The 26,955-nt window shown below is 44.6% G+C and overlaps 1 protein-coding gene across 2 annotated transcripts in view; it reads left to right on the forward strand.

The window, feature by feature from the left end:
* The window catches only part of LOC125446640 (zinc-binding protein A33-like), a 37,902-nt gene extending 20,715 nt beyond the window's left edge, over positions 1–17,187 (forward strand). For both annotated transcript variants that reach the window (XM_048520365.2, XM_059639454.1), the window contains 5 exons: positions 9,759–9,854; positions 9,936–10,169; positions 10,813–10,835; positions 10,928–11,085; positions 15,854–17,187. In XM_048520365.2, the coding sequence (XP_048376322.2) occupies positions 9,759–9,854; positions 9,936–10,169; positions 10,813–10,835; positions 10,928–11,085; positions 15,854–16,386 (1,044 nt within the window). In that variant the 3' untranslated portion in view covers positions 16,387–17,187. The remainder of the gene's footprint in view (positions 1–9,758; positions 9,855–9,935; positions 10,170–10,812; positions 10,836–10,927; positions 11,086–15,853) is intronic.
* The last annotated feature ends 9,768 nt before the right edge of the window (positions 17,188–26,955 follow it).

The following is a 26,955-nucleotide window of genomic DNA, read 5'->3' on the forward strand; positions in this document are numbered from 1 at the left end:
GGGAAGCAGCGCCAGGCGGTGTCCTGCCCGCAATGTCAGCTCGTTCTTCCCCGGAGAAGTTACACCAGTAACAGGTTGCTGGCCAGTCTCTGTGAGAAGACCCGGCGACTGGATCTGAACGTGAAGCTGGAGGAGGATCGCCCTGACTGTGAGAGACCTGGGGAGAGTGTGAAGCAGGTCTGTGAGGAACACGGAGAAAAGCTGATCCTGTTCTGTGAAGAGGATGAGGTTCTGATCTGCGCCAGTTGTGTAGATTCCCAAATCCATTCAAATCACAAGTTCCTGCCAGTACAGCAGGCGGTTCAAAAGTACATGGTAAGGGGAGAGAGTGAGTTAGCCAGCTCCGCTCTTCATTGTTAACGGGTTGTGTTTAATGCAGTTTAAAGTACCTGGTGAATTTTGCTCAGCCCATGTGTTCGCGCATTCTCGGCCCAGTGCTGACCTCTTCCAGTCAGAAATCAGAATTGCACAATGATGATAGCTAAGATAACAAGGTGTGGAGCTGGATGAACACAACAGGGTCTAGGCCCGAAACATCAGCTTTTGTGCTCCTAAGATGCTGCTTGGCCTGCTGTGTTCATCCAGCTCCACACTTTGTTATCTCGGATTCTCCAGCATTTGCAGTTCCTGTTATCAATGACTATGGCTATTCGGGCCAACGTATCTGCATCTGTACTGTTCTTCGTGTCAAATTCCTGCATTTTTTCCCATAGGCGAGCACACCATTTCTGTCCAAAAAAAATCACCCAATACTTTCTTGAATGCCTCGATTGATCCACTTTATTTCCAGGCTGCCTACTCGATCTGCTAACTACTTGCCGTGTGAAGAAATTTTATTTCGCTCACATCATCCTTGCTTTGTTTGAACATCATTTCAAATCTGTGCTTTCTCATTTTTTTCTTTTAGATGTTTTCACTCAACCCATTGTGTTCAGCCCGCTCATAAACCTGAGTGAAATTTCCTGAGTCTTCCTCTCTCGAAGCAGAGCAGTCCCGATTTTTTTGATCTATCCTCATGACTGAAATTTCTCATTCCTGGAAACATTTTCCTAAATCGCCTGGCGCTCTCTCCTTAATAGATTCACGTTATCATTGTAGTTAGCTTAAATGCAACTTAAAAATTCGTCTCCCTCACTGTCTTCTGTCATATTTTCGTACTATGATAGACTCCCCGCCCATAACCCCCTAGATCTGCAACGTCTGTCCGCAAATCCAATACGTCCCGAACCAATTGAAAAGTGAACAGATTCCTGATGACCTTTTTCGCTGTTGCTGACATCTTTAAAGACACCAAAAAGTGTTCGAAACTCATTTACTTTTTTAGTGCACGTGTGTATTTTTTTTTCTCCTGGTTTGCTCACACCAGAGTTCTGGAGATTATTCTCCCTATCCTGGAGATTCCAGAACATCCGGGAGGGTTGGGAATTCTAGCTGCAGTGTCCCTTTAAATACCTTCACGGCTGACTGTTTTATTATTGCTGTACCGTTTACTCTGGAAGTAAGTTGCCCATACTTTCAGCATTTTCACTCTGAATGCGGTGTGATGCAGTTTTAGCGAAGGTTACATTTATTCAGGGCAGAACTGATCGCTGTGTCCTGACAGGAAGTGAAAACACACTCAATTTCTCATAGATAAATTTAAGTAGTACAGTGAAATTTCAGAAAATGCGAGGCAATTGCAGAATTTAACTGGGGAGTTGAACTTGTTGAGCATCCGGGCCAGAGCACAGGGTGATTTGTTTTACAGAATTTGTATTCTGCAACATATATTAAAGTGGAGAATGCCAATTCAATGATTCAAGAAAGGAGGCCCCTGAACTTGATGTGGCATTGGGAAAATGCTGGAATTCCACTTAGGATGGTGTAGTGCCTTCTTTGTGCCACGGTGAAGCATGTCTCTGAGGGGACACAGGACGTTCTCAAGAGGGAGAGTGAACAGCTCGAGAGTGTGATACACATTGATACAAATGACACAGGCAGAAAGGGTGATGAAGACCTGCAAAGGGAGTTCAGAGAGTTAGGTCGTCAGTTGAAAAGTGTGACATTTAGGGTTGTAATCTTGCGGTTACTCCCTGTACGACATGCCAGTGAGGCTAGGAATGGGAAGATGGCACATTTAAATACGTGGCTAAGGAACTGGTGTGTGTGTGGGAGGGGATGGCTTCATATTGGTGGATCACTGGGGGCAGGTTGGACTTGTACAAGAGAGATAGATTGTACTTAATCTGGAGAGCATGATTATGCTGGCAGGGAGGTTTGTTAATGCCACTCATGAGGTTTTAAATGAATGTGGCATGGTTTTGGGAACTAGAGCAGTGGTTCAGCAAGTGAAGGGACTGAGGAGCAATTCGAGGCTAAAGCCAATAAGGCCAAAAGGAGGGACAGATGGTGAGAGGCTAGAGAACATGCTAGGACTGGAGGTCTGAGTTACTGAGGTAGAGTCACAGACTCAGACAGCATGGAAACAGGGTCTTCAGCCCAAGCTGGCCAATGTTGACCATCTTGCCCACTCAGCTAATTCCAATTGCCCACATTTAGTCCATATCCCTTCAAACCCTCTTCATGCATGTACCTATCCAAATGTTTTTTTAAATGTTGCTACTGTATATGCCTCAACCACTTTCTCCCTCAGCCCATTCCATATATGCACCACTCTCTGTGTGAAGAAGTTACCCTCCAGATCCTCCTTAAATCTATCCCCTTTCACCTTAAACCTATGCCCTCTAATTTTCAATTTGCTTTCCCTCGGGGGGAACAAAAGGCTGTATGCAATAGAATTAAAGGCTATCTGCAAAAAAAAGGCATAAGCATCCACACCGCCTCTTGCTCCCATGAAGAGCTTGAATAGCTCATCCACTTCACCAATACCTTCCACCCCAACCTTAAGTTCACCTGGGCCATCTCTGATATCTCTCTCTCCTTCCTGGCCCTTTCTGTTTCCATCTCTGGTAATTACCTAGAAACCAATATCCATTTCAAGCCCACCAACTCCCACAGCTATGTAGAATACACCTCCTTCCACCCACTTTCTGCAAAAATTCCATCCCCTATTCGCAATTCCTTTGCCTCCCCCGCATCTGCTTCCAGGAAGAGGCATTCCACTCCTGAACCTCTCAGATGTCCTCGCTTTTCAAAGTCCACAACTTCAGCACCTCAGTGGTAGAGAATGCCTTCGACTGTGTCTCCCGCATTTCCCGCAACTCATCCCTCACACCCCATCCCCGCAATAACAACCAAAACAGATTCCCCTCCCGTCCTCACATACCAACCCACCAACCTCCGGATACAACGCAACATCCTCCGACACTTCCACCATCTGCAATCCGACCCCACCACCACAGACATTTTTCCCTCCCCACCCTTATTTGCTTTCTAGAGGGACCACTCTCTCGGTGACTCCCTTGTCTGCTCCACACTCCCCTCCAGCCCCACCACACCCGATACTTTTCCCAGCTACCACAGGCAGTGCTACACCTGCCCCCTACACCTCTCCCCTTACCCCCATCCCAGGCCCCAAGAAGACCTTCCTCTGCTAATGTGGGAAACTGTATCCGCTGTTCCAGATGTGGCCTCCTCTACATCAAGCGGAAACCAAGCGGAAGCTTGGGGACTGCTTTGCGGAACACCCATGCTCGATCCTCACTTCTGCACCTCCCAGTCATGAACGATTTCAACTCCCCCTCCCATTCCTCAGACGACATGTCCATCCTGGACCTCCTGCAGTGCCACAATGATGCCATCCAAAGGTTGCAGGAACAGCAACCCATATTCCGCTTGGGAACCCTGCAGCCCAATGGTATCAATGTGGACTTTACAAGCTTCAAAATCTCCCCTCCCCTTACTGCATCCCAAAACCAGCCCAGCTTATCCCCGCCTCCCTAACCTGTCTTTCCTCCCACCTATCCCCTCCTCCCACCTCAAGTCCCTCCTCCATCTCTTACCTACTAGCCTCATCTAGCCCCCGTGACCTGTCCGTCCGCCCTGGACTGACCTATCTCCTCCCTCACTCCCCACCTACACTCACTTTTACTCGCTCCACCCCCACTTCTTTGACTTGTCTGTCTCCTTCCACCTATCTTCTCCTTAATCCATCTTCTCTCCACATCGCCCTCTCTCCCTATTTATTTCAGAATCTCCTGCCCCTCCCCCATTTCTGAAGAAGGGTCTCAGCCCGAAATGTCAGCCTTCCTGCTCCTCTGATGCTGCTTGACCTGCTGTGTTCATCCAGCTCTACACCTAGTTTCTTGCTATTTGCATTCATCCTATCTATGCCCCTCATGATCTTATACACCCCAATAAGATTACACCTCATTCTCCTATGTTCTGAGGAATAAAGTCCTTTCCTGGCCAAACTCTCCCTATAACTCAGGTCTATTAGTCCTGGTAACATCCTTATAAATCTTCTTTGCACACTTTCCAGTTTAACTGTGTCTTCCCTATTAACAAGGTGACCAAAACTGTACTCCAAGTGTGGCCTCACCAACAACTTCTACAACTTAACATAATAATCCAACTCCTATACTCAGTACCTTGACCGATGAAGGCCAGTATGCTGAATGCCTCCTTCACCACGCTATCAACCTGTGATGCTGCTTTCAATAAACTATGCACTTGTACCCCTCAGTCCGCCTGTTCCACCACAATCCTCAGGACCTTACCACTTCCTGTGTAAGTCCTACTTTGGTTTGACTTTCCAAAATGCAACACCTCACACTTATCTGTAATGAATTGCATTTGCTATTCCTCAGTCAACCTCCCCATCTGATCAAGATCCTCTGTAAGTTTTGATAACCTTCTTCTCTTATCAACTATACCTCCTAATTTTGTATTATTCGCAAACTTACTAATCATGCTTTGTACATTCACATCCAGATCACTTATGTAAGCAACAAATAACAAAGGTCCTAGCACGGACCCCTATGGCACACCACTACTCACAGATCTCCATCCGAGAAACAACCTTCAACTATCACCTCTGCTTCCTATCATTGAGCCAATTTTGAATCCAATTAGCTAGCTCTCCCAGGATCCCATGGGACTTCACTTTCATGACTAGCCTGCTGTGTGGGACCTTGTCAAAGGCCTTAATAAAGTCCATATAGACAACATTCACTTACTCTACCCTCATCCATCAGCTTGGTTACATCATTGAAAAACTCTAAATGATTTGTCAGACAAGACTTCCCATGCGCAAATCCATGCTGACGATCCCTAATCAGATATTGGCTATCCAAATGTTGGTTGATCCTGTCCTTCAGTATCCTCTCCAATAACTTGCCTAGCATGGATTTCAGGCTCACTGGCCTGTAATTCCCTGGTTTGTCTTTGCTACCTTTCTTAAACAATGGAACAACATTCGCCACCCTCCAGTCTTCTGGAACTTCACCAGTGGTTAAAGATGAAGCAAAAATCTCAGCAAGAGCCTCAGCAATTTCTTCCCTAGCCCCCCACATCATCTAAGGATGGACTTAAACAGACTCAGGGGATTTATTGACCTTAATGTGCTTCAAGGCTAGTAACACCTCCTCTCTGGTAATGTGCATGCAGTCCAAAACATCCTCATTTATTTGCCTTAATTCCTTAGCATCCACGATTCTCTCCTCAGTAAACACTGAGGAGAAATATTCATTAAAAATCTCCTCTATCACTGTGGCTCCACACGTAGGCAGATCTTTAAGGGGATCTATTCTGTCCCTAGCTACCCTTTTTCTCTTAATATTGCTGTAGAAACTCTGGGGATTATCTTTAATCTTATCTGCCAAAACTATCTCAGACTGCCTTTTGATCATCTGATTTCCTTCTTAAGTGTGTTCCTAAGCATTGTGTAGTCATCTAGCGATTCACTTGAGGCCAATAGCTTGAGCCCAATGTATGCCTTTACTTCTTTTTCCTGACTGGACATACTGTCCCTGGGCTCTTTATTTAACACATTTAAAAGCCTCCCATTTTCCCATCATTCATTTTCCTTCAAACATACTCACCCAATCAACGGCTGATAGATCCTGCCTAATGGCCCCAAAATTGGCTCTCTTCCAGTTTAACGCCTTAACCTGTGGACCTGTCCTATCTTTGTCCATAACTATGTTAAAACTAGGAGAGTGTTCTGGTCACTGGACCCAAAGTGCTCTCCGACAGTCACTCGCTGACTTTGTTCCCTAAGAGGAGTTCCAGTGTTGCACCCTCCCCAGTAGGGCCCTCTATATATTGATTTAGGAAACCTTCTTGAGCACATTTGACAAATTCCACCCCATCCAGGCCTTTTGCACTCTGGGTGGCCCAGTCAATACAGGGGAAATTAAAATCTCCAACCAATACCATTCTATTATTCCAACGGGTATCTGCAGTCTCCCTGCACATCTGCTCCTCTAGTACCCATTGGCAGTTTGGGGGTCTATAATACAGTCCCAACAGGGTGACCATCCCCTTGTTGTTTCTAATTTCTAATCGTATGGCCTCATTTGATGGCTCCTTACCAATATCTCTAAGCACTGTGGTTATGTCCTCCCTTATCAAAAAGACAACTCCCCTCCTTGCTTACTTGTACTTCTGTCACACCTGTAGTTTCTGTATCCTGGGCCATTGAGCTGCCAGTCCTGCCCTTCTCACAGCCTTGTTTCTGTTATGGCTATAATATCCCAGTCCCCAGAGCCAATCCACGCATTGAGCTCATCTGCCTTACCAGTCAGGCCTTGAAATAAATGCAATTTAAACCAGAAATCTCTTCCTTCCCTTTACTGTGCCCCTGGATATCCAATGGCTATTTTCTGCTGAATTCTCAATGGCCCCTCTCTTATTCAGAGCCCCATTCCCTAGTCAAACTAGTTTAACCTTCCCAGGTAACATTAACAAGTCTCCCACAAGGATATTGGATCCCCTCCAGTTCACCTCTTGTACAGGTCACCTCTACTCCAGAAGAGGTTCCAGTGATTCAAGAACTGAAAATGCTAGCCCCTACACCAGCTCCTCCACCATATGTTTATCTGTCCTATCCTTCTATTTCTGTCCTCACTGGTGTGTGGCACTGGGAGAGATCCAGTCATGTCCCTTCGGGTCCTGCTTTTTAAATTCTTACCTAACACCCCATACTCATTTTGCAGGAACCCATCCCTTTGTCCACCTGTGTCATTTGCACCAAAGTGCACAATGGCCTCTGGTGATTCACCCTCACCCTTCAGAATATTCTGCAACTGCTCTGGGACATCCTTGACCCTGGCAATAAGGAGGCAACACACCATTCTGGTGTGTCTTCTGCGGCCACAGAATCTCCTGTCTGACTGCACCACTGACCTGACCACTGCTGCTAGCCCCTGAAATGTTATTCCCCCAACAATATCCAAAGCGGTATACCTGTTATTGAGGGGAATGACCACAGGGGAATGGGTGGGAGCTTGGGTGGGAGTTGGGTGTTATGTGTTATGTGCAGCCAGGAGAGTTTCTTGAAGCAATATGTAAATATGTAAATAGTCCAATGAGGGAAGGGGCTTTACTGGACTTGGTATTGTGGAATGAGCCCAGCCAGGTTATTGAAGTTTCAGTGGGGAGCATTTTGAGACCAGTGACCATAATTCTGTAAGTAAACTAAATTGGGGAAGGCTAACTTTGGCAATATATTGGGGAATGTATAGTGAGGACGGTTGTTTGAGGGTAAGTCCACATCTGTCATGTGGGAATTTTTAAAGCCAGTTGATCAGAGTTCAACATCAGCATGTTCGTGGGAAACTGAAGGATAAGGATGGTGTGCTTCGGGAGCCTTAACTGTCAAGAGAAATTATGAGTGTGGTCAAAAAAAAGGATGTATAGATAAGGTTTAGGAAACTGAAGACAAAGCACTTGTGGAACATAAAGGAAGCAGGAAAGAACTTAAAGAAGGATTTAGGATGACCAAAAGGGGCCATGAAATATCCTTGGTAAACAGGATTAAGGAAAATCCCAAGCTGTTTTATCAACCTATAAAGAGCAAAAAGGTAGCATGGAGAGGGTAGGTGCACTGAGGGACAAAGCTGGGAATTTCCATATGGAACAGGAGTAAGTGGGTGGGGTCCTCAATGGATGATTTGCATCAGTGTTCACAATAATGGATGGCGCATCGAGAGGTGGGATATGTCGATATTCTAGGATATGTGAATATAAAAAAGGAGGTCGTATTGGGTGTTTTGAAAAATAATAAGATGGACAAGCTGCTAGGACCTGAAGGGGTCTATCCAGAATACTGAGGGAGGTGGGGGAGAAAATTGCTGGGATGTTGTACAATATCTTTGTATCCTCTTTACTCACAGGCAGGGTCCCAGAGGACTGGAAAACAGCCAATTTTGTTCTTTTGATTAAGAAGAGCAACAGGGATTATTAGAGAAATTACAGACCAATGAATCTGACATTATTGGTCGGGAAATAAAGATGCTTACATACAGGACATACTCTTATTTGGAAAAATTTGGACTTATTAGTGACAGGATTTGTGAGAGGGCGGTCGGGTCTCACAAACGTAAATGAGTTTTTTGAGGAAATGACAAAGACAGCTGATTGAGGGCAGTGGAAATTGTGAGCAAGGCCTTTGACAAGGTCCATCATGGCAGGCTGATATAAAAGGTGAAGTCACATGGGATCTGGGTGAGCTGGTAAAACGGATGCAGATCTAGATTAGTCATAGAAGACAGAGAGTGGGGTATTACAGCCTCATGGTATTGTTGTTGGATCTTTCAATCTAAAGACCCAGCTAATGTTCTGGGCACCTGGGTTTGAATCCTGTCATGGCAGATAGTGGAATTTGAATTCAATAAAATTCTGGAAATAAGAGCCCAATGATGACCATGAAACCATTGCCAATTGTTGGAAAAACCCATTTGGGGTTGACTAATGACTTTAAGGGAAGGAAACTGCCATCCTTTTCTGGTCTGGCCTACATGTGACTGCAGACCCACAGCAATGTGGCTGCCTGTAAACTGCCCTCTGCGCAATAAGTGCTGGCCTTGTCAGTGACAGCCTCATCTCGTGAATAAATAAAAAAGGAACTGTTGTGCTGGGTCTCCACCCTGTTTATTCCCCTCTCTTCCCTTCCATCCCCGTCAAAAGTATTGAAAAATATTTCAATTCCTTTAGATCCCTTTCTGCAGAAGAGTCATACCAGAGTTGAAACGTTAACTCTGCTTCTGTCGCTACAAATGCTGCCAGACCTGCTGAAATTCTCCAGCATTTTCTGAGTTTGTTGCTCAAAGTTTAGTCTGTGCCTGCTTTAGAGGCTGAAGTGAATCTCCACTTAACACCCACAACCTGCATACAATTAGTTATAACTAACTATGTCTTACCTATCCAATCCATTCATTTGTTTTATATAAGAGTTAATGGTGTATATTGGTCAAACAGTTATTGGTTTGAACCTATTCCTAGTCTCAATGAGGAGGTTCTTCACCCAGAGTGTTGTGAGCGCATGGAATAATTTACCAGTGGTAGCCGTGGAAGTGGAGCCATTAGTGACATTTAAGCGGCTGCTGGACATGCACATGGACAGCAGTGAATTGAGGGGAATGTAGGGTAGCTTGTTTTATTTTTGGATTAGGATTATTCCACGGCACAACATCGTGGGCCGACGGGCCTGTACTTTTCTATGTTCTATGTTCTATGAAGACTTTTCATTCTGCTTTTACAAAGAAAGGTCTACCAAAAATGTTATGAGTAATATTCTCCTCACTGCTGCCCTCACATTTTGTAAAATAACAACAGATATTACAATGGATTATGGTGAGATCTACTTGCATTTATAGGACCAGCTGAATGCATCCTTGGATTCCATGGAGGAGGAAAAGAAATGTAAGAGTGAATTAAAACAACAGCAGGAAGGGAAGATTTCAGAACTGGATGTGAGTATGATTTTGCTTCCCCTCAAAACACAGCGAACCTTTAGCAACCTGCTGTTTCAATGATTTCTCTCACCATCTCAGGAGCTCTCTGTGTCACTGGAAGAAGACATCTCCACCCAGTTTGCTAAAATCCGTCAATATCTTGATGAGAAAGAGAAACATTTAACGGAAGGTTTGAGGAGACAAAAGCAGGCGGATCTGCGACTGATGGAAGAAAATCTGAAAGAAATCAAAGTGGAAATAATGTCACTTGACGAGAAGATAGGGAACCTTCGTGCAGACATCGAGCAGCAAGATGGAATCGCTTTTCTCAAGGTGATCCCTTATACCCAATCCCCAAGCTGTAAACAGTGCTTTATAGTTGAGCTCAAACTCCATAACAGAGGACATCTAGGATTGAGAATACTGTCGCATACTGTCAGTGCATCACACTGCTGGCAGTATTACTGTAGGGAAGGAAGTGGGAGGGCAGGTCCGGGCTGCATCAACTTCAAACTGGGATTTGAGCCAGCATTCATAAATCCTTCAGAATAGAAGGTGGTATGGTGATGGCAGTGGGGAAGGTGGACAGGGGAGGGAGAAGATTAGTGGAAACCAGACCCAAACACGGAAAGGTGGAAACTCTCCTTGGGATCCTGAGAAGGTGTACTGTACTTGTCAACAGTTCAGTGCTGCACGGACCAAAGGCAACCTCTGAGTCAGTGAACATTTAGGAACTTGAAATAAAAGGATCTGGTCTGTGACCCCTCAGCAGTAGAAGTCCTGTTTGAGCGTGCCTGTTACTGTGTGGGGGAGTTGAGGTGGTCCATAGTGACTGGTGTCATATTGCATTACTGGAACCTGAGAAAATTTCCTCTACCTTGATTTACATTTAACTCGAGCGTGCCACTTGTATCTGGAGCACATTCTAACCGGCATCACCAATACAATAACATATTTCTGTTTCTCTGCTCTACAGGAACTGAAAAGGTTGCAAGAAAGGCAAGTATCCAATCCAAATCTTCACGTGGTTTTACTCTGTGATCCCAGTTTGTATGCAGCAGCAAGTGACTGTATCAGTTCCATTTAAACAGGTACCTGGACAATGAGGAGGAAGGAGACGATGAAGAGGAAGATTCACAGAGCAGTGAAGATGAAGAAATACTGACATTTCCAAGAGAGAAGTACATAGCATTCCAAGGCCCTTTACTCTACACAGTGTGGAAGGAAATGAAACAGATTATCTCCCCAGGTAAGAAGCCCCACAAGATTGTGTTCACCCTCTGGGGAGTTTACTGTCCTCTACTTCTGTAACTGCTGCCTATTAGTAGTTCAGAAAATTAGGGGGCATCAGCCTTTGGAATGTTACTGAAGGGAGCATTTTTTTACATGACACAGACACAAAGGAATCACAGCACCATATTACTTGACATGTAGACGCTTAGACTTATCTTTGAGAATGACTAGACAGTGATTAGAATGGGGAGCACTGGTGCTCCGCTCTGCTCCAGGAATCCGAATGTTGAACGTAACAAGATGAATATTTTGCCTCCCTTAAGCCTGCTGAACCAGTCGTTATGATTGTGGCTGACCTTGCATCTAGCCATGTATTTGTCCCATCTCCCAGTAATACCTTAATGTTAAACATAAAATATTAACCTCAGTTTTAAAATTAGAATTGAGGCTTATATTGATTGCTCTTTACAGAAATGAATTTCAAACTACTAACACAACCCATGGCATGATAGTTTTTCCTAATTTCACTCACGATGTTCTTACAGGAGGGCAGGAATGGTTTCACGGCTGTTTCATGGTTGAATGTGATTGTTTATAAAGTCCAGTTTTCAATCATTGAATTTCAGGCACTTGTCTCAATACTTTGATATAGCACAAGAAATATAATCTTTCACATTTCTGAATGGTTTACTCTCTCTGTTGTGGTTGCATTAGACCCTTTAATGAGGTTGCAAAATGACACAAATTGGCGGCTATTTTATGTGAGATAGCACATGGTTTCAGGGAAACATTACTTTCCAATTTAAGCAGCTTTTTTACATGAACACCTTTTCTGAGAATCCAGCCAATAGTAATAATGGTTGATATCCTACGTCTTCATGACACGTTAGAGATAGTTTCTCTCGACATACCCTAATACTGAAGTTACCGCACAGAAAGAGGCAATTTGACTCAATGAGTGCAAGCTCGTTATCTGCAAGAAATGGCCCATGTATCTAACTCTGAGCACTGCTGGAGGCCAGGCTCAAGCAGAAACATATCTATGAATGACTTTGTCAATCTGCACAGATCCAGGCAGAGGAACATCAGAGAGGTTTGTGAGAGTGGCACTCTGTCAGCTGGTTGAAAGGGTGTGGGATTTCCCTACATTAACAGTGCTGTGCTGGCATTGGCATGTGTATGTGTGCGTCTTTGTGTCTCTGTGGAAAACTGAGTAACTGCCATGGCGACCAAGGTCCAATTCACCCAGTGTTGGCTGGTTATATGCACAGACCTACACTCCATTGCTGTAGCCAAACCTTCTCGACATCAATGGTAAGGTGAGAGAGAGCAAGGTACCTTACTCTGAGTGCAGTTCATCTAAGGGTGACAGAGTGGTGTTAGCAGACATCCTGAAGGATCAGGAACAATAGACAGGCAACCCAGAAGCTCCTTCCAATTTCACTCCAGAATTGCCCAGCTTGACAAACTCTGCTTGACTGTTATTTTAAGGTCTGTGGCAGCACAAGCCAAGCAGGTTGAGCCTGCATCTAGATGGGAGACTCTCGGCAGGTCTATGCTGTCTAGGCCCAACTGCACCAGGATAGGAACACCCAAGTCTTCCAAGGCAACATGGCCAAATACAAAAGAAGTTCCTGTGAATTCCAACAGCAGAGTCGTGGAATGCATTAAGATATAGTGGGAGGGAGAGAAAGAAGAAAATTACTGAAAATATATAGATTATTGCAAATTATCTTCCACTTTAGAATATTTTCACTTTCTGCTGCGATATAAATTTCATTTATTTAAGTCCCAACCATGTGAGAGATAAGAACATAAGAGCATAACAAAAGAACACAAGAACTAGGAGCAGGAGTAGGCCATCTGGCCCCTGGAGCCTGCCCTGTCATTTAATGAGATCATGGCTGATCTTTTTGAGACTCATCTCCACTTACCCACCCACTCATCATAACCCTTATTTCCTTTACTATTTATCTAGCCTTGCCTTAAAAACATTCAGCAAGGTAGCTTCTACCACTTCACTGGGCAGGGAATTCTATGGATTCACAACCCTTTGGGTGAAGAAGTTCCTCCCGACCTCAGTCCTACATCCGATTCCCTTTATTTTGAGGCAATGCCCTCTAGCCCTAGTTTCACCTGCTAGTGGAGAAAACCTCCCTGCCTCCACCTTACCTACTCCCATCATAATCTTATATGTTTCTATAAGATCTCTCCTCATTCTTTTGAATTCCAATGAGTATAAGCCTAGTCTACTCTGTCTCCCCTCATAATCCAACCCCCTCAACTCTGGAATCAACCAAGTGAATCTTCTGGGCATCCCCTCCAGTGCCAGTATATCTATTCTGAAGTAAGGAGAGCAAAACTACACACAGTACTCCAAGTGTGGCCTCACCAGGATCCTATACAGCTGCAGCATAGCCTCCCTGTTTTTAAACTCCATCCCTCTAGCAATGGCAGACAAAATTCCATTTGCCTTTTGAATTAACTGCTGCACCTGCAATCCTACTTTTAGCGATTCATGCACAAGGGCACTCAAGTCCCTCTGCGCAGCAGCGTGTTGCAATTTTTTACCATTTAAAGCATAGTCCATCTTCCTGTTACTCGTACCAAAATGAATGACCTCACACTTATCAACATTGTACTCCATCTGCCAGACCTTTGCCCACTCACTTAGACTATCTATATCCCTCTGCAGACTTTCAGTGTCTTCTGCACACTTTGCTCTACCACTCGCCTTAATGTCATCTGCAAACTTGGGCACACCACACTTAGTCCCCAACTCCAAATCATCGATGTAAATTGTAAACAATTGCGGTCACAACACTGATCCCTGAGGCGCACCACTAGCCACTGACTGCTCTTTGCTTTCTAGTGGTCAACCAATCCTCTATCCGTGCCAATACATTACCTGTAATACCATGGAACTTTATCTTATGTAACAGCCTTTGGTGTGGCACCTTGTCAAATGCCTTCTGGAAATCCAGATACACCACATCCACAGGTTCCCCACTGTTCACCATGCAAATAATGTCCTCAAAGAATTCCACCAAATTAGTTAAACATGACCTACCCTTCAAGAACCCATGCTGGGTGTTCCCAGTGGGACAATTTCTCTCCAGATTTCTTGCTATTTCTTCCTTAATGATAGATTCAAGCATTTTCCCCACGACCGAAGTGAGGCTAACTGGCCTATCGTTACCTGCTTTTGGTCTACTTCCTTTTTTTAAACAGTGGCGTCACATTGGCTGTTTTTCAATCTGCGGGAACCACTGCAGAGTCCAGTGAATTTTGGCAAATAACTACTAGTTTATTTGCTATTTCCCCCATTACCTCATTTAGTACCCTGGGATGCACTTCGTCAGGGCCAGGAGACTTGTCTACCCTTAGCCCCATCAGCTTACCCAGCATTGCCTGCTTAGTGATAATGATAATTTCTAGGTCCTTGCCTGCTATAGCCACCTTGCCATTAGTTTTCGGTGTATTATTTGTGTCTTCCATAGTGAAGACCAACACTAAATAACTGTTTAATGTCATGGCTATTTCCTCATTCCCAGTTATTAAATTGGCCTTCTTATCCTCTAAAGGACCAATGTTTACCTTCGCCACTCTTCTACAATTCACATATTTATGGAAACTCTTGCTGCCTGTTTTTATATTCTGAGCTAGTTTACTCTCATAATCTGTCTTACTTCTCTTTATAACTTTTTTTGTGGCTTTCTGTTGGCCTTTAAAGATTTCCCAGTCGACTAGTTTCCCACTACTCTTTGTTTTTTTGTCTGTGTTTTTTTTCAATCTGATACTTTCCTTTATTTCCTTAAACATCCATGGCTGGCTCTCTCTTTTCCTACAGTTTTTTCTCATCACAGGAATATACTTCTGCTGAGCACTGTGAAAAATCGTTTTGAAAGTCCTCCACTGTTCCTCAACTGACCCACCATAAAGTTTTTCTCCAATTCTACCTTGGCTAACTCCTCCCTCATTCCTTTATAGTCTCCTTTGTTTAAGCACAGGACATGGGTACAGTCTCTTGAGATTGACAGATGAACAGCCTCTTGATATGTCCCAAAGATGGAAGAATTTTCAATCACCAAGTGGTGCTCATCTCTCACAAGCTACTTACTCCTTGACTGTAGGCAGTACCGGAGACACTTATAATGTGATGTCGAGGACAGCAGCCAAGATGTTGTGCTTTGATGTGGACAATAATGAGACTGAGCAAAATGTGCAGAGAATGTGCTCATGTCTGGCCTGTGACAATGTTAGAAATGCAGGCCATTTATTATTACAAAAATGTCTGTTTGTACATATTTGTGATTAACCTGTTCAGAGATGCTATGACACACCTCGGCAGTGGGTGGGGCTTGAACCTTGACCTTCTGGCTCAGAGGTAGGGAGACAGTGCCACAAGAACCCTGTGCATGTCCCTTTAAGGGTAAACCAGCTTCAGAATTGATGGAGAGAAGATGATGATTGTTGGAGTTTGCGCTGAAGCATTGCCCCATAAAAGGGTTTTTGTCACATGGGGGTAATGTCCCTGTTTGTGAGTTAGGAGGTCTGGGTCAAGCCACCCCCATATCAGAGGTGTGTCACATCAGAACAGGTCAATTAAGAAGAAAACTTGGATCCATAGAGGGTCCCTTGTGGTGTAATGGAAGCACTCTTACATCATTGTTTACTGTACCTACTCTGTAATAATTACTAACACTGAAATTATAGATGTTAATTTGTGTCTGCCTATGCTCCTCAATAAAATATCTAATACGATGTTTATTTGACTTTGCCAGTTCCAGCCTCACTGACCCTCAATCCAAAAACAGTGGATCTTAACCTCGTCCTGTCGAAGGACCTGACCAGCGTGAGAGCCGGAAACAGCACATTCATGCTTCCTAACAATCCACAGAGATTTGGTGCCGTTCCATTCGTCCTGGGATCGCAGGGATTCATATCAGGAAAACACTACTGGGAGGTGGAGGTGGGGGACAAGACTGAGTGGGCATTGGGTGTGGCCGAAGAGTCATCCAGCAGGAAAGGAAGCTTGCACCTAGGACCAGAATATGGTTACTGGACTGTGTGGCTTAACAGTGGAAACGAATATAAAACTAATGATTGTCCATCTGCCCAACTGACTCCAAGGGTGAAACCCAAGATCATCGGAGTTTACCTGGACTTTGAGGGAGGACAGGTGATCTTTTACAATGCTGCAGATATGTCTGTTATCTACACATTCATTGACATATTCACTGAGAAACTCTTTCCTGTTTTCTATCCTGGATCAAGTGATATTGCTCCTCTTGTACTGCGTCATTTTGAACTGTAGAAGTAAATTCTAGATAGTGTCAGAGAGTGGGGAGCATGTGAGCACTGTTGGGTGAACATTCCACATGCTACCAATAACTATCGAGGTGCATCTCGAAACAGCACTAAGAAGAGGGCATTTGATGATAAATGGTGGAGATGAGAGCCTGCATTGCAAAGTGCTTTTTGTCCTGACAGTTTGGAGTGTGCTCACTGACTGGAGTGTGTCTTACTGTGCAGGCTGAACTGATTCTAATTGGGCTTCCTGTCCCCTCGCGTCAGTTGCCCAACCCAGGACTCTTCATTCCTGGTCCTTCCCCTGGCAGAGCCTCTGCTACTTTTTGAATCTGGCCTCTGTGTAACTCGGCAAATTAATGACAGTTGCTGTGAGGAAAATGCAGCAACATCTTTTACACACAAGGCAGAGTTTAGTAATCATAAATATGTACATAATTGGGACCAGGTAAAGATTTGCATCACTGTAATCTGGGAACACAGGCCTTCGCAACTCAGAGCGAACCATAAGCAATTACAAAGATTTTGCTAGGGGACAGACCACAATTTTTCAAGAAGAGAACATTGCGAGTCAGAAATCTATTATTTGTTAACACAGTTCTGATTGTGCCTCAGTTGTAGATGTTGCTTAATTCTAAAATTTTATCTTACAACATGAGAAATAACATTTCTTTATAAAGTCAGGGTTTATTGTTGACATTTCTTGTCAAGTTCTTCTGTGCTGTGTGACTCTCAGATTCTATCTGATTTCGGCAGTTGTGCAATTTAAGTCTGAGATAATGGGAACTGCAGATGCTGGAGATTCCAAGATAATAAAATGTGAGGCTGGATGAACACAGCAGGCCAAGCAGCATCTCAGGAGCACAAAAGCTGACGTTTCGGGCCTAGACCCTTCATCAGAGAGGGGGATGGGTGGAGGGAACTGGAATAAATAGGGAGAGAGGGGGAGGCGGACCGAAGATGGAGAGTAAAGAAGATAGGTGGAGAGGGTGTAGGTGGGGAGGTAGGGAGGGGATAGGTCAGTCCAGGGAAGACGGACAGGTCAAGGAGGTGGGATGAGGTTAGTAGGTAGTTGGGGGTGCGGCTTGGGGTGGGAGGAAGGGATGGGTGAGAGGAAGAACCGGTTAGGGAGGCAGAGACAGGTTGGACTGGTTTTGGGATGCAGTGGGTGGGGGGGAAGAGCTGGGCTGGTTGTGTGGTGCAGTGGGGGGAGGGGATGAACTGGGCTGGTTGAGGGATGCAGTGGGGGAAGGGGAGATTTTGAAACTGGTGAAGTCCACATTGATACCATATGGCTGCAGGGTTCCCAGGCGGAATATGAGTTGCTGTTCCTGCAACCTTCGGGTGGCATCATTGTGGCAGTGCAGGAGGCCCATGATGGACATGTCATCAAGAGAATGGGAGGGGGAGTGGAAATGGTTTGCGACTGGGAGGTGCAGTTGTTTGTTGCGAACTGAGCGGAGGTGTTCTGCAAAGCGGTCCCCAAGCCTCCGCTTGGTTTCCCCAATGTAGAGAAAGCCGCACCGGGTACAGTGGATGCAGTATACCACATTGGCAGATGTGCAGGTGAACCTCTGCTTAATGTGGAATGTCATCTTGGGGCCTGGGATGGGGGTGAGGGAGGAGGTGTGGGGACAAGTGTAGCATTTCCTGCGGTTGCAGGGGAAGGTGCCGGGTGTGGTGGGGTTGGAGGGCAGTGTGGAGCGAACAAGGGAGTCACGGAGAGAGTGGTCTCTCCGGAAAGCAGACAGGGGTGGGGATGGAAAAATGTCTTGGGTGGTGGGGTCGGATTGTAAATGGCGGAAGTGTCGGAGGATAATGCGTTGTATCCGGAGGTTGGTAGGGTGGTGTGTGAGAACGAGGGGGATCCTCTTGGGGCGGTTGTGGCGGGGGCGGGGTGTGAGGGATGTGTCGCGGGAAATGCGGGAGACGCGGTCAAGGGCGTTCTCAATCACCGTGGGGGGGAAGTTGCGGTCCTTAAAGAACTTGGACATCTGGGATGTGCGGGAGTGGAATGTCTTATCGTGGGAGCAGATGCGGCGGAGGCGGAGGAATTGGGAATAGGGGATGGAATTTTTGCAGGAGGGTGGGTGGGAGGAGGTGTATTCTAGGTAGCTGTGGGAGTCGGTGGGCTTGTAATGGACATCAGTTACAAGCTGGTTGCCTGAGATGGAGACTGAGAGGTCCAGGAAGGTGAGGGATGTGCTGGAGATGGCCCAGGTGAACTGAAGGTTGGGGTGGAAGGTGTTGGTGAAGTGGATGAACTGTTCGAGATCCTCTGGGGAGCAAGAGGCGGCGCCGATACAGTCATCAATGTACCGGAGGAAGAGGTGGGGTTTGGGGCCTGTGTAGGTGCGGAAGATGGACTGTTCCACGTAACCTACAAAGAGGCAGGCATTTCCACTCCCCCTCCCATTCTCTTGATGACATGTCCATCATGGGCCTCCTGCACTGCCACAATGATGCCACCCGAAGGTTGCAGGAACAGCAACTCATATTCCGCCTGGGAACCCTGCAGCCATATGGTATCAATGTGGACTTCACCAGTTTCAAAATCTCCCCTTCCCCCACTGCATCCCTCAACCAGCCCAGTTCATCCCCTCCCCCCACTGCACCACACAACCAGCCCAGCTCTTCCCCCCCACCCACTGCATCCCAAAACCAGTCCAACCTGTCTCTGCCTCCCTAACCGGTTCTTCCTCTCACCCATCCCTTCCTCCCACCCCAAGCCACACCCCCAGCTACCTACTAACCTCATCCCACCTCCTTGACCTGTCCGTCTTCCCTGGACTGACCTATCCCCTCCCTACCTCCCCACCTACACCCTCTCCACCTATCTTCTTTACTCTCCATCTTCGGTCCGCCTCCCCCTCTCTCCCTATTTATTCCAGTTCCCTCCCCCCATCCCCCTCTCTGATAAAGGGTCTAGGCCCGAAACATCAGCTTTTGTGCTCCTGAGATGCTGCTTGGCCTGCTGTGTTCATCCAGCCTCACATTTTATTATCGTGCAATTTAAGTCTGTTAGGTTTACTGACTCGGGGACTCCTGGGCTGTTATTAAAAGAAATCTCATTCACAATTTCTGTTTTTGCTGTACATTCATAAATACTTTTTAGGGAAGGGAAATCTGTGGTCTTTACTCAATTTGGCCTTTATGCAGACATACCACTTTTAACTGCTGTTAAAATGGTTGTGGACTTGGCTGAAGTGGATCATAATGAACTGAATACCCAGCATGAACCAAGGTACCAGAAAAGGCAACATCACAGCGAGACCTGAAGAACTTGAAAAGTTCGCAGTAACATCTGAGAACATGTGCCACTAATCAGGAAACAGTCTGAAATAGTAGGATTAATAAAATCGTTATTTACAGCAATATCCCATGCACCTCCATCATTATTCCTGGATATGTCTTCTCCCACTGGCAGGACAAGCTAAGTAGGTGTGGAAGTACATTGATATAAAGTCCAGAGGATGAATTTTCAACATTGGCATTGCATAATGTTGAAAACAAGCAAAGAAACTTTATATTAACACCAACATCTCTCCCATAGTTGATGAATCAGTACTCTTCTATGTTGTACACCACTGGGGTGGCAAAGTTACAGAATACACTCTGGATAGGAAACTTCATATGCCAATTACCCACAGCAGCTCAGGAGCACCATTATTGACCTATGCTGATCATGCCCCCAAGGACATATCTGCACTGGAACTGGGATTGCAGTAAGTGTTCAGGGAACCCACAGGAAAAAAAACGTATTTGGTCTGCTTTACCTCACCACGCCTGTTGCATAAAATATTCGTGGTGATCATCGCACTGACCTAGTCTTTGCATTGAGAGTACTGCCCATTATGTTCTGTGACTAAAGATTCAGAACAAACCTAGGAGCTCAACGTTGGACATATCTGAGGTACTACGGGCCATCAGTATCTACAAAATTGTATTTGATCACAATCCAATACTTCATGGGCACAATCAAGAGTGAAGGAGGACTCTCAAAACCAGGTTCCAACCTTGTGAAGCTGTAACAATATTCAATTTGTTGTTTAACAATTAGACCACTGTTTAGTTCTTTGGAAAAGTCAAGTAATCAATGTATACTAATCAGTTAACCTAATATATTCTGCTTAAATGTAATCAGTGTAGGACACTAGTCAATTATAAAATAAATAACTTACGTTTCACTTTTAAGGCTCTTTGGAATTTTTAAATTATATTCTTGCGATTTTAACTAACTTGCATCAAGCACCAGCAGTCACTACAGAATTTTGCAAGAACAAATGGTTCTTTCACCAACATCACACAAGTTCTGAGTTTGTTGCAGCAGAGGCCAACAAATAGAAACTATCCAAGAAGATTTAATAGTGCCCAGGAGTGGAGGACCTGATCTGTGGCTGGCTATGAAGGCAGGAGTTAGAGCCCAAGGGTATAGTCACCATTGCTGACGTATAAGTGTACAGTTAGGTAATATTCATTCATTAGTCAAGTTCTCTCCTTTTGTGCCTTGAACACTAGCCCCTTCTCTCCTGAGTGCCACGTAGTGAGCTTCATCAGCGAGTGCTGGCAGGCTAGTCAATTGCTTGATGCATCTCTGGGATTCACAGACACGCATGCACATGCTCACACTGTCCAGCAGGGTCACAGATAAGTACACAGGAATGGGACTCATTCATCACAAATCTTTCAAGCTCGGAACATATCAGTACATCCAACCTATAAGCTGGATATTACAGTCTGCCCTTTGCAAAGAGTGTCCCATGCACACAGTCATCTTTGAAGTTATCAATGTTCATACACTGGGGAGGGTGATCATTGCATACCTCCCTCAACAATGTGGAGACACATTGGAGAGTGGTGCTAGGCAGTTTATACACAATTGTCACTGGATTCACACTGGAACAAGCGGAGCTGAATCAGACTCAGTGTGCAGCCGGACTCTGCCCAATCCTTGGGGAAATTTCAGCAGCTTCTCATTAGTTAGGTTATAGTAATATCGCTGACTCATCATCGAAAATGCTAGACTGCCATTCGGGCTTTGAATTCAATGATAGCAATTGGTGAAGTTGGAATTCAATGAGAAAAATGTGAAATTAAGATGGTCTCTGAGTATTCACCTAATGGTGACTAATTATCTTCAAATGCCATTTGCTTCGTAATGCCTTTTAGAGAACACAAACCTGGTCTGGCTTCCAAATAACTCCACACTCACAATAAGACCCAATGTAGAGAGTCAACTCTCCTAGAGTGACGGTGACGTGAAGTTGATGCATATTTAGGATCCTGCCTTTTGTTGTCTATGCCTCAATAAAATTCATTGACAGAGCATGAGGCAAATGAAAAGACATTTAAAGTCACAAGAGTAAAACAAACCCCTAATGGTAACATCTGGAAAAGGTTAGTACTTTGGCCAAATGACCAAAGTTGAAACATTACAGAGCTCTGTCTCAGAAGGCAGCGTGGAAACAAGTCCACCTTTGTTCAGTTGGACAATGGATCTCAGAGGGGTTCCAAACACAGTACAGTGTGATGGCGGTTCAAGGCAGGTGAGAGTGGCAACCATGACAGTAGATTTTTTTGGCAGAAACAGCATCAGCATTATATGTCAATCTATAATACATGCACTTGAATAATTGTATATTGAGTGATACTTTATTTCTGGTTCGATTCCATTCACATCTGGGGTCCTGTTAAATTTCCATGTGTAAAATTGGGGTCATACTGCGAAATAGATTGCTAAGAACTGCAGTAGAATGAGAGATGACACCAAGCCAGCCATTTGTGCAGCAATAAGAGAATTATTCATCTCAATAAATGCAATTTATGTGTAACAACCCAATGAATATACCAGGAATGTTTTATTGGACTAAAGTTGCATTGGCCACAGACAGTTTAGCAGTTTACACGATTCTCTTTTTGGGATCAGTGACTATCTACCATTAGCCAGCCACTCCCATTACCAGACTGTGGATTAGGCATAAACCAACAAATTGAGCCTACACTTGGGAAAAAAAGGACCCTTTATTGTACAGAAAGCACTCTCTAAATGAGCTTCACTACATTGTTAACAAGTGTGAACAATTCACAATCATACCTTACACACTAAGGAAGTTAATTCAAACCAGTGGTATACATTGAAATGTCTCAATATTGTGGGAAAAATGCTTCATGCAACCAAAAAGACCTTGATGTATGAATAAAATTTCATTCACATGAGAACCAATCAGGCATGTTGATCAGCAAGAATGAGCCACTGCACAGGGATCTGAAGAAAATCTCAACCATTTAGACTCAACTGCCTGGCAAGAAGAACAATGAAAACAAAGGAACCAGGGCACACAGAATGGCAAAAAATAGGGAGAACTGCATTGATGAAGATGAAAGCAAATATAATGCAGATGCAGATCTGAAATGAAGATAGAAAATGTTGGAGAATCTCAGCAGGCTTGGCAGCAGGAGAGACACAGAGTTAACATTTGGAGTCGAATAACTTTGTTGCAATGCACTCTGAAGAACTGAGTTCTGAGAAGAGTCATATTGGACTCAAAACATTAACTATTTTTCTCCCTCTCTCTCTCTACAGATGCTGTCAGGCCTGCTGAATTTCCCCAGCACTTTCTGCTTTTAAGTCAGATATTGATACTGGGGAAAGGGAGAATGAGAAGTGAAAATGGAGCATAAAGGCATGAGGGAAGGAACAGAGTGCACAAGGGAGAAAGGAAGCTATTGAAAATAAGATGGAGTAACAGAGAGGGAAAGGACAGGAGAGAATGAGAGGATCATGCCAGTGAGAGACAGGCAGGGTTACAGGGAATGAGATAGTGGAGAGGGAATGAGCGAACAATGCAGTGTTTGTTCCCTTAGCACTGTCCCAGCTGATGGTTGGGAATCTCTAATGCAATTTAGCATGGAAGTCGGAATCTTGAATCCTTGACTGAGAAATGAACATGCTGCAAACTGAGCCAGGTTGAATCCAAACTTGAATGTGCATTCTTTGGTAATTGTAGACAATAATTTCCCTTGACCCCACTTGAGGAAGAACGTGTTGGAATGTGATGAAGCGTTAAACACGGACTAACTGTCATGATCTCTCTGTTATTTACAGGCATTGCCTCCTAACTTTTTGGCTTTTACATAAAGGATGTCTTGAATGCCCAGTTTCTCCCATATTGACCTTACAGGGAAAGGACATTGCTAAGAATATTGCATGATCTCTATTGATCAGGAAAGTCCCAGGCACCAAATGTGACCTTGCAATAAATGGGTTGTCTTTAACCAGTAAACCCACTTCTTTTGGGGAGTGGTTTAATCATTTGTAAGTAACCACAGGCTGGCAGGAAAGGAGGAAGAAATCAGTTACCTCACTGCCCAACATTCCGAGTTGATATCATGAGGGGCTGAATGGCCTTTTACTGTTCCTGCTTCAGTCACAGGCATTCTCAGATGGCACCCTCTCCATTCATCCATCCAGACCTGTATCCAGGCCACTTAGCGATGATAGGTGCTCGTGAATAGAAATAAGGAAGCATTAATACCTGTGAAACAGTTTGGACAAATGTATTTTGCCCGTTAATGCCCTTGTCAGAAACTTACCAATGGTGTAGGAACACTGTCAACTTCAACAAGGCTCTCTGCCCACTCGCTCTGCAAATGCTGCTTTTTGGGGATTAAAAGTATGCTGCTCTCGTCTCATCCCTCTCATGTTACATTTAGACTCTCATCCTTTGGGAGTTAAACACCTTACCAACGGGTACAAACTGGCAATTCTCTTCATAAATTCTGATGGTTTCACCAGGATCACCACAAAATCTCTTGCTTGTTCACAGCACGCCTAATTCAACTGACCTTCAGGCCTACAAATGAATTAACTTCACGGTCAAACCAAAGGCCCAGTGAGATAGCTCGCGTGCAGTGGTCACAGGTCAGTGTGTCTGCGGGTGAGTATATGTAACTGATACATCTGTACACATTGTGAAGCTGGATCCGAGTAAAGGCAATCCATCCTGGTGAAGGTGAGGAGTTTCTCTTGTCCTACACGTGCTAGGTTTACAATCAGTTCTGATTTGTATTGTCAACCTCAATTGGCATGTTGTTGGGTGTTGGTGATCTCTCTTCTGGGTGAGTCACTGAAAGTAAAGCAGCAAACTCCCGTGAGTAACGTTAGAGGTCAAATATATTAACAAAAACAACTTGGAGATACATTCATTTCCAGTTAATAATGGTCAAGCGTGGTAACAGGGTAAGAGGGCACTTAGCAACTAGCAGTACAATGTGTGCATGGCACTGGGGTTAAAAAGAATGATAACCAATAGTGATACATTTCATGCCAATACTTGGCAACAAGAAGCCACAAGCAGTGACAGTGTGTGCATGCAGCTTGACAATATTGCATGTGGCAAATAAATAAGTTAGCAACAAATGACTTTGTGGGCAATAACACCAATGATTGTTTCAACAGGTGTGCTGAAGTAAAGGTCACCTTCACATTATCTGCATCAAAATCCTTACTCTACCTCTCAGCCATTGCTCTCTAGTTGTCCTCTATTCTTGACTTGTCTGTGCAAGAATGCGTCTCAATTTTTCATTCATTCCATAGACCAGGTGCACTCCGCTACGAATCTCCATGGTTATGGATTGGACGGTTGTGGAAAGAATGCTGGAAAGGAAAGTTGGTGCAACAAGCTGATCATTTGGGCTGATCAGTGGGAATTAGAATCAAATTCAGATAAATGTAGGGTAATGTACTTGGATAGGGCAAACAAAGAAAGGGAATGTATGATGAACAGTAGGGTCCTGGGAATTATCAAGGATCAGATGGATCTTGGTATGCATGTAGTCAAGCCCCTTAAAGTTGCAGGACAGGTAGACAATGTGCTTAAGAAGGCATATTGCATTCTTGCCTATACTGGCTTTATATATTTTTAAGAGCAGGGAAGTTATGGTGGAACTGTATTAAATATTAGTTGTGACACAGCAAGAGTATTCTGTGCAGTTCTGGGATCCTCATTATAGGAGAGAAGTGTTTGCTGTGGATGGTGCAGAGGACATTTAACAGGATGTTGCCTGAGTTAGACAGCTTTATGAAGAGAGAATTTGTAGACTGTAGTTGTTTTCCTTGAAGCAGAGGAGACTGAGGGTGTTCGTGATTGAGATTTATAAAACTGAAGGGTAGAGATAGGGTAGACAGGACAAAATGTTCTCTTGTTGGAGGATTCAATGAACAGGTGGCAGAAATTTAAGGTAAGGGGCAGATGGTTTAGAGGAGATGTGAGGAAAATTTCTTTAACCTAGAAGGTAGGGTGAATCTGGAATTTGCTGCCTGTAAGTGTGGTAGAGGCAGAGAGGCTGTTAACATTGAAGACATCAGGGGTTAGATGCTCATACTATTCAGATGTGCACTTGTGAAGTCAAGGCATACAAGTCAATGTGCCAAGGATTAGAAAATGGGATTAGAATAGTTGAGTGTTTGTTTTTGGCCTGCGTAGACTCAATACGAGCATCGAATGAAACTGTGAAACATTGCCCAGGTATGTCCTGTCCAAAATAAGCAGAGGAAATCCAACCTGCCCTATCACTCTACTCTCAATTATCAGTAAAGTGATGGAAGGTGTCATCAACATGCTATCAAGCAGTACTTGCTCAATAATACCCTGCTGGGAAACACCCAGATTGGGTTCTACCAGGACCACTCAGCTCCTAACCTCATTATAACTTTGGTTCAAGCATGAACAAAACAGCTAAACTCTAGAGGTAAGGAAAGAGTGACTGTCTTTGACTGCATTCAACCGTCACGGTGGCTCAGTTGTTAGCACTGAAGTCTCATAGCCCCAGGAACCTGGGTTCGATTCCAACCTCGCCACATTTTCCCTGTGTCTGCATAGGTTTTCTCTAGGAGCTCCAGTTTCCTCCCACAGTCCAAAGATGTGCAGGCTAGGTGGATTGGCCATGCTAAATTGCCTGTAGTGTTCAGGGGTGTGTGGGTTGTAGAGGGAAGGGTCTGGGTTGGATGGTCCAAGGGCTAGTGTGGGCTGAAGGTCCTGTTTCCACACTGTAGGGATTCTATGATTCTAACCAACTGTGACACAAGCATTTCTAGCAAAACTGAAATCAGTGGGGATCAGAAACAGAACTCTTCACTGGTTGGAATCAGAGCTGGCACATAGGAAGCTGGTTGTGGCTGTTGGACGTCAGTAATCTCAGCTCCAGTGCATCTCTGCAGGAGTGCTTCAGGGTAAAGTCCAGGGCCCAATCACCTTCAGCTGCTTCATCAATGATGCTCCCTCATCAGAAGGTCAGAAGGGCAGATGCTTGCTGATGACCGCAGAGTTTAGAGCATCTTTGTGCCTCTGCAGCTATTGAAGCAGCTCATGTCCAAATGCAATCGACCAGCTTAAGCTCACAAGTGGTAAGTAACATTCGTATGACACAAATGCCAAGTGATGATCACCTCTAATAGAGACAACATAACCACTGCCCCTTGACAATGCTCCACTGTCAATATACAGGATGTTAACACTGACCAAAAATGCAAATAGCCTCAGCAAATAAACACATGGTTGCAAGACTCAGTAAGAGG

The sequence above is a fragment of the Stegostoma tigrinum genome, chromosome 34 (genome assembly GCF_030684315.1).
Source record: "Stegostoma tigrinum isolate sSteTig4 chromosome 34, sSteTig4.hap1, whole genome shotgun sequence".
Classification (NCBI taxonomy): Eukaryota; Metazoa; Chordata; class Chondrichthyes; order Orectolobiformes; family Stegostomatidae; genus Stegostoma; species Stegostoma tigrinum.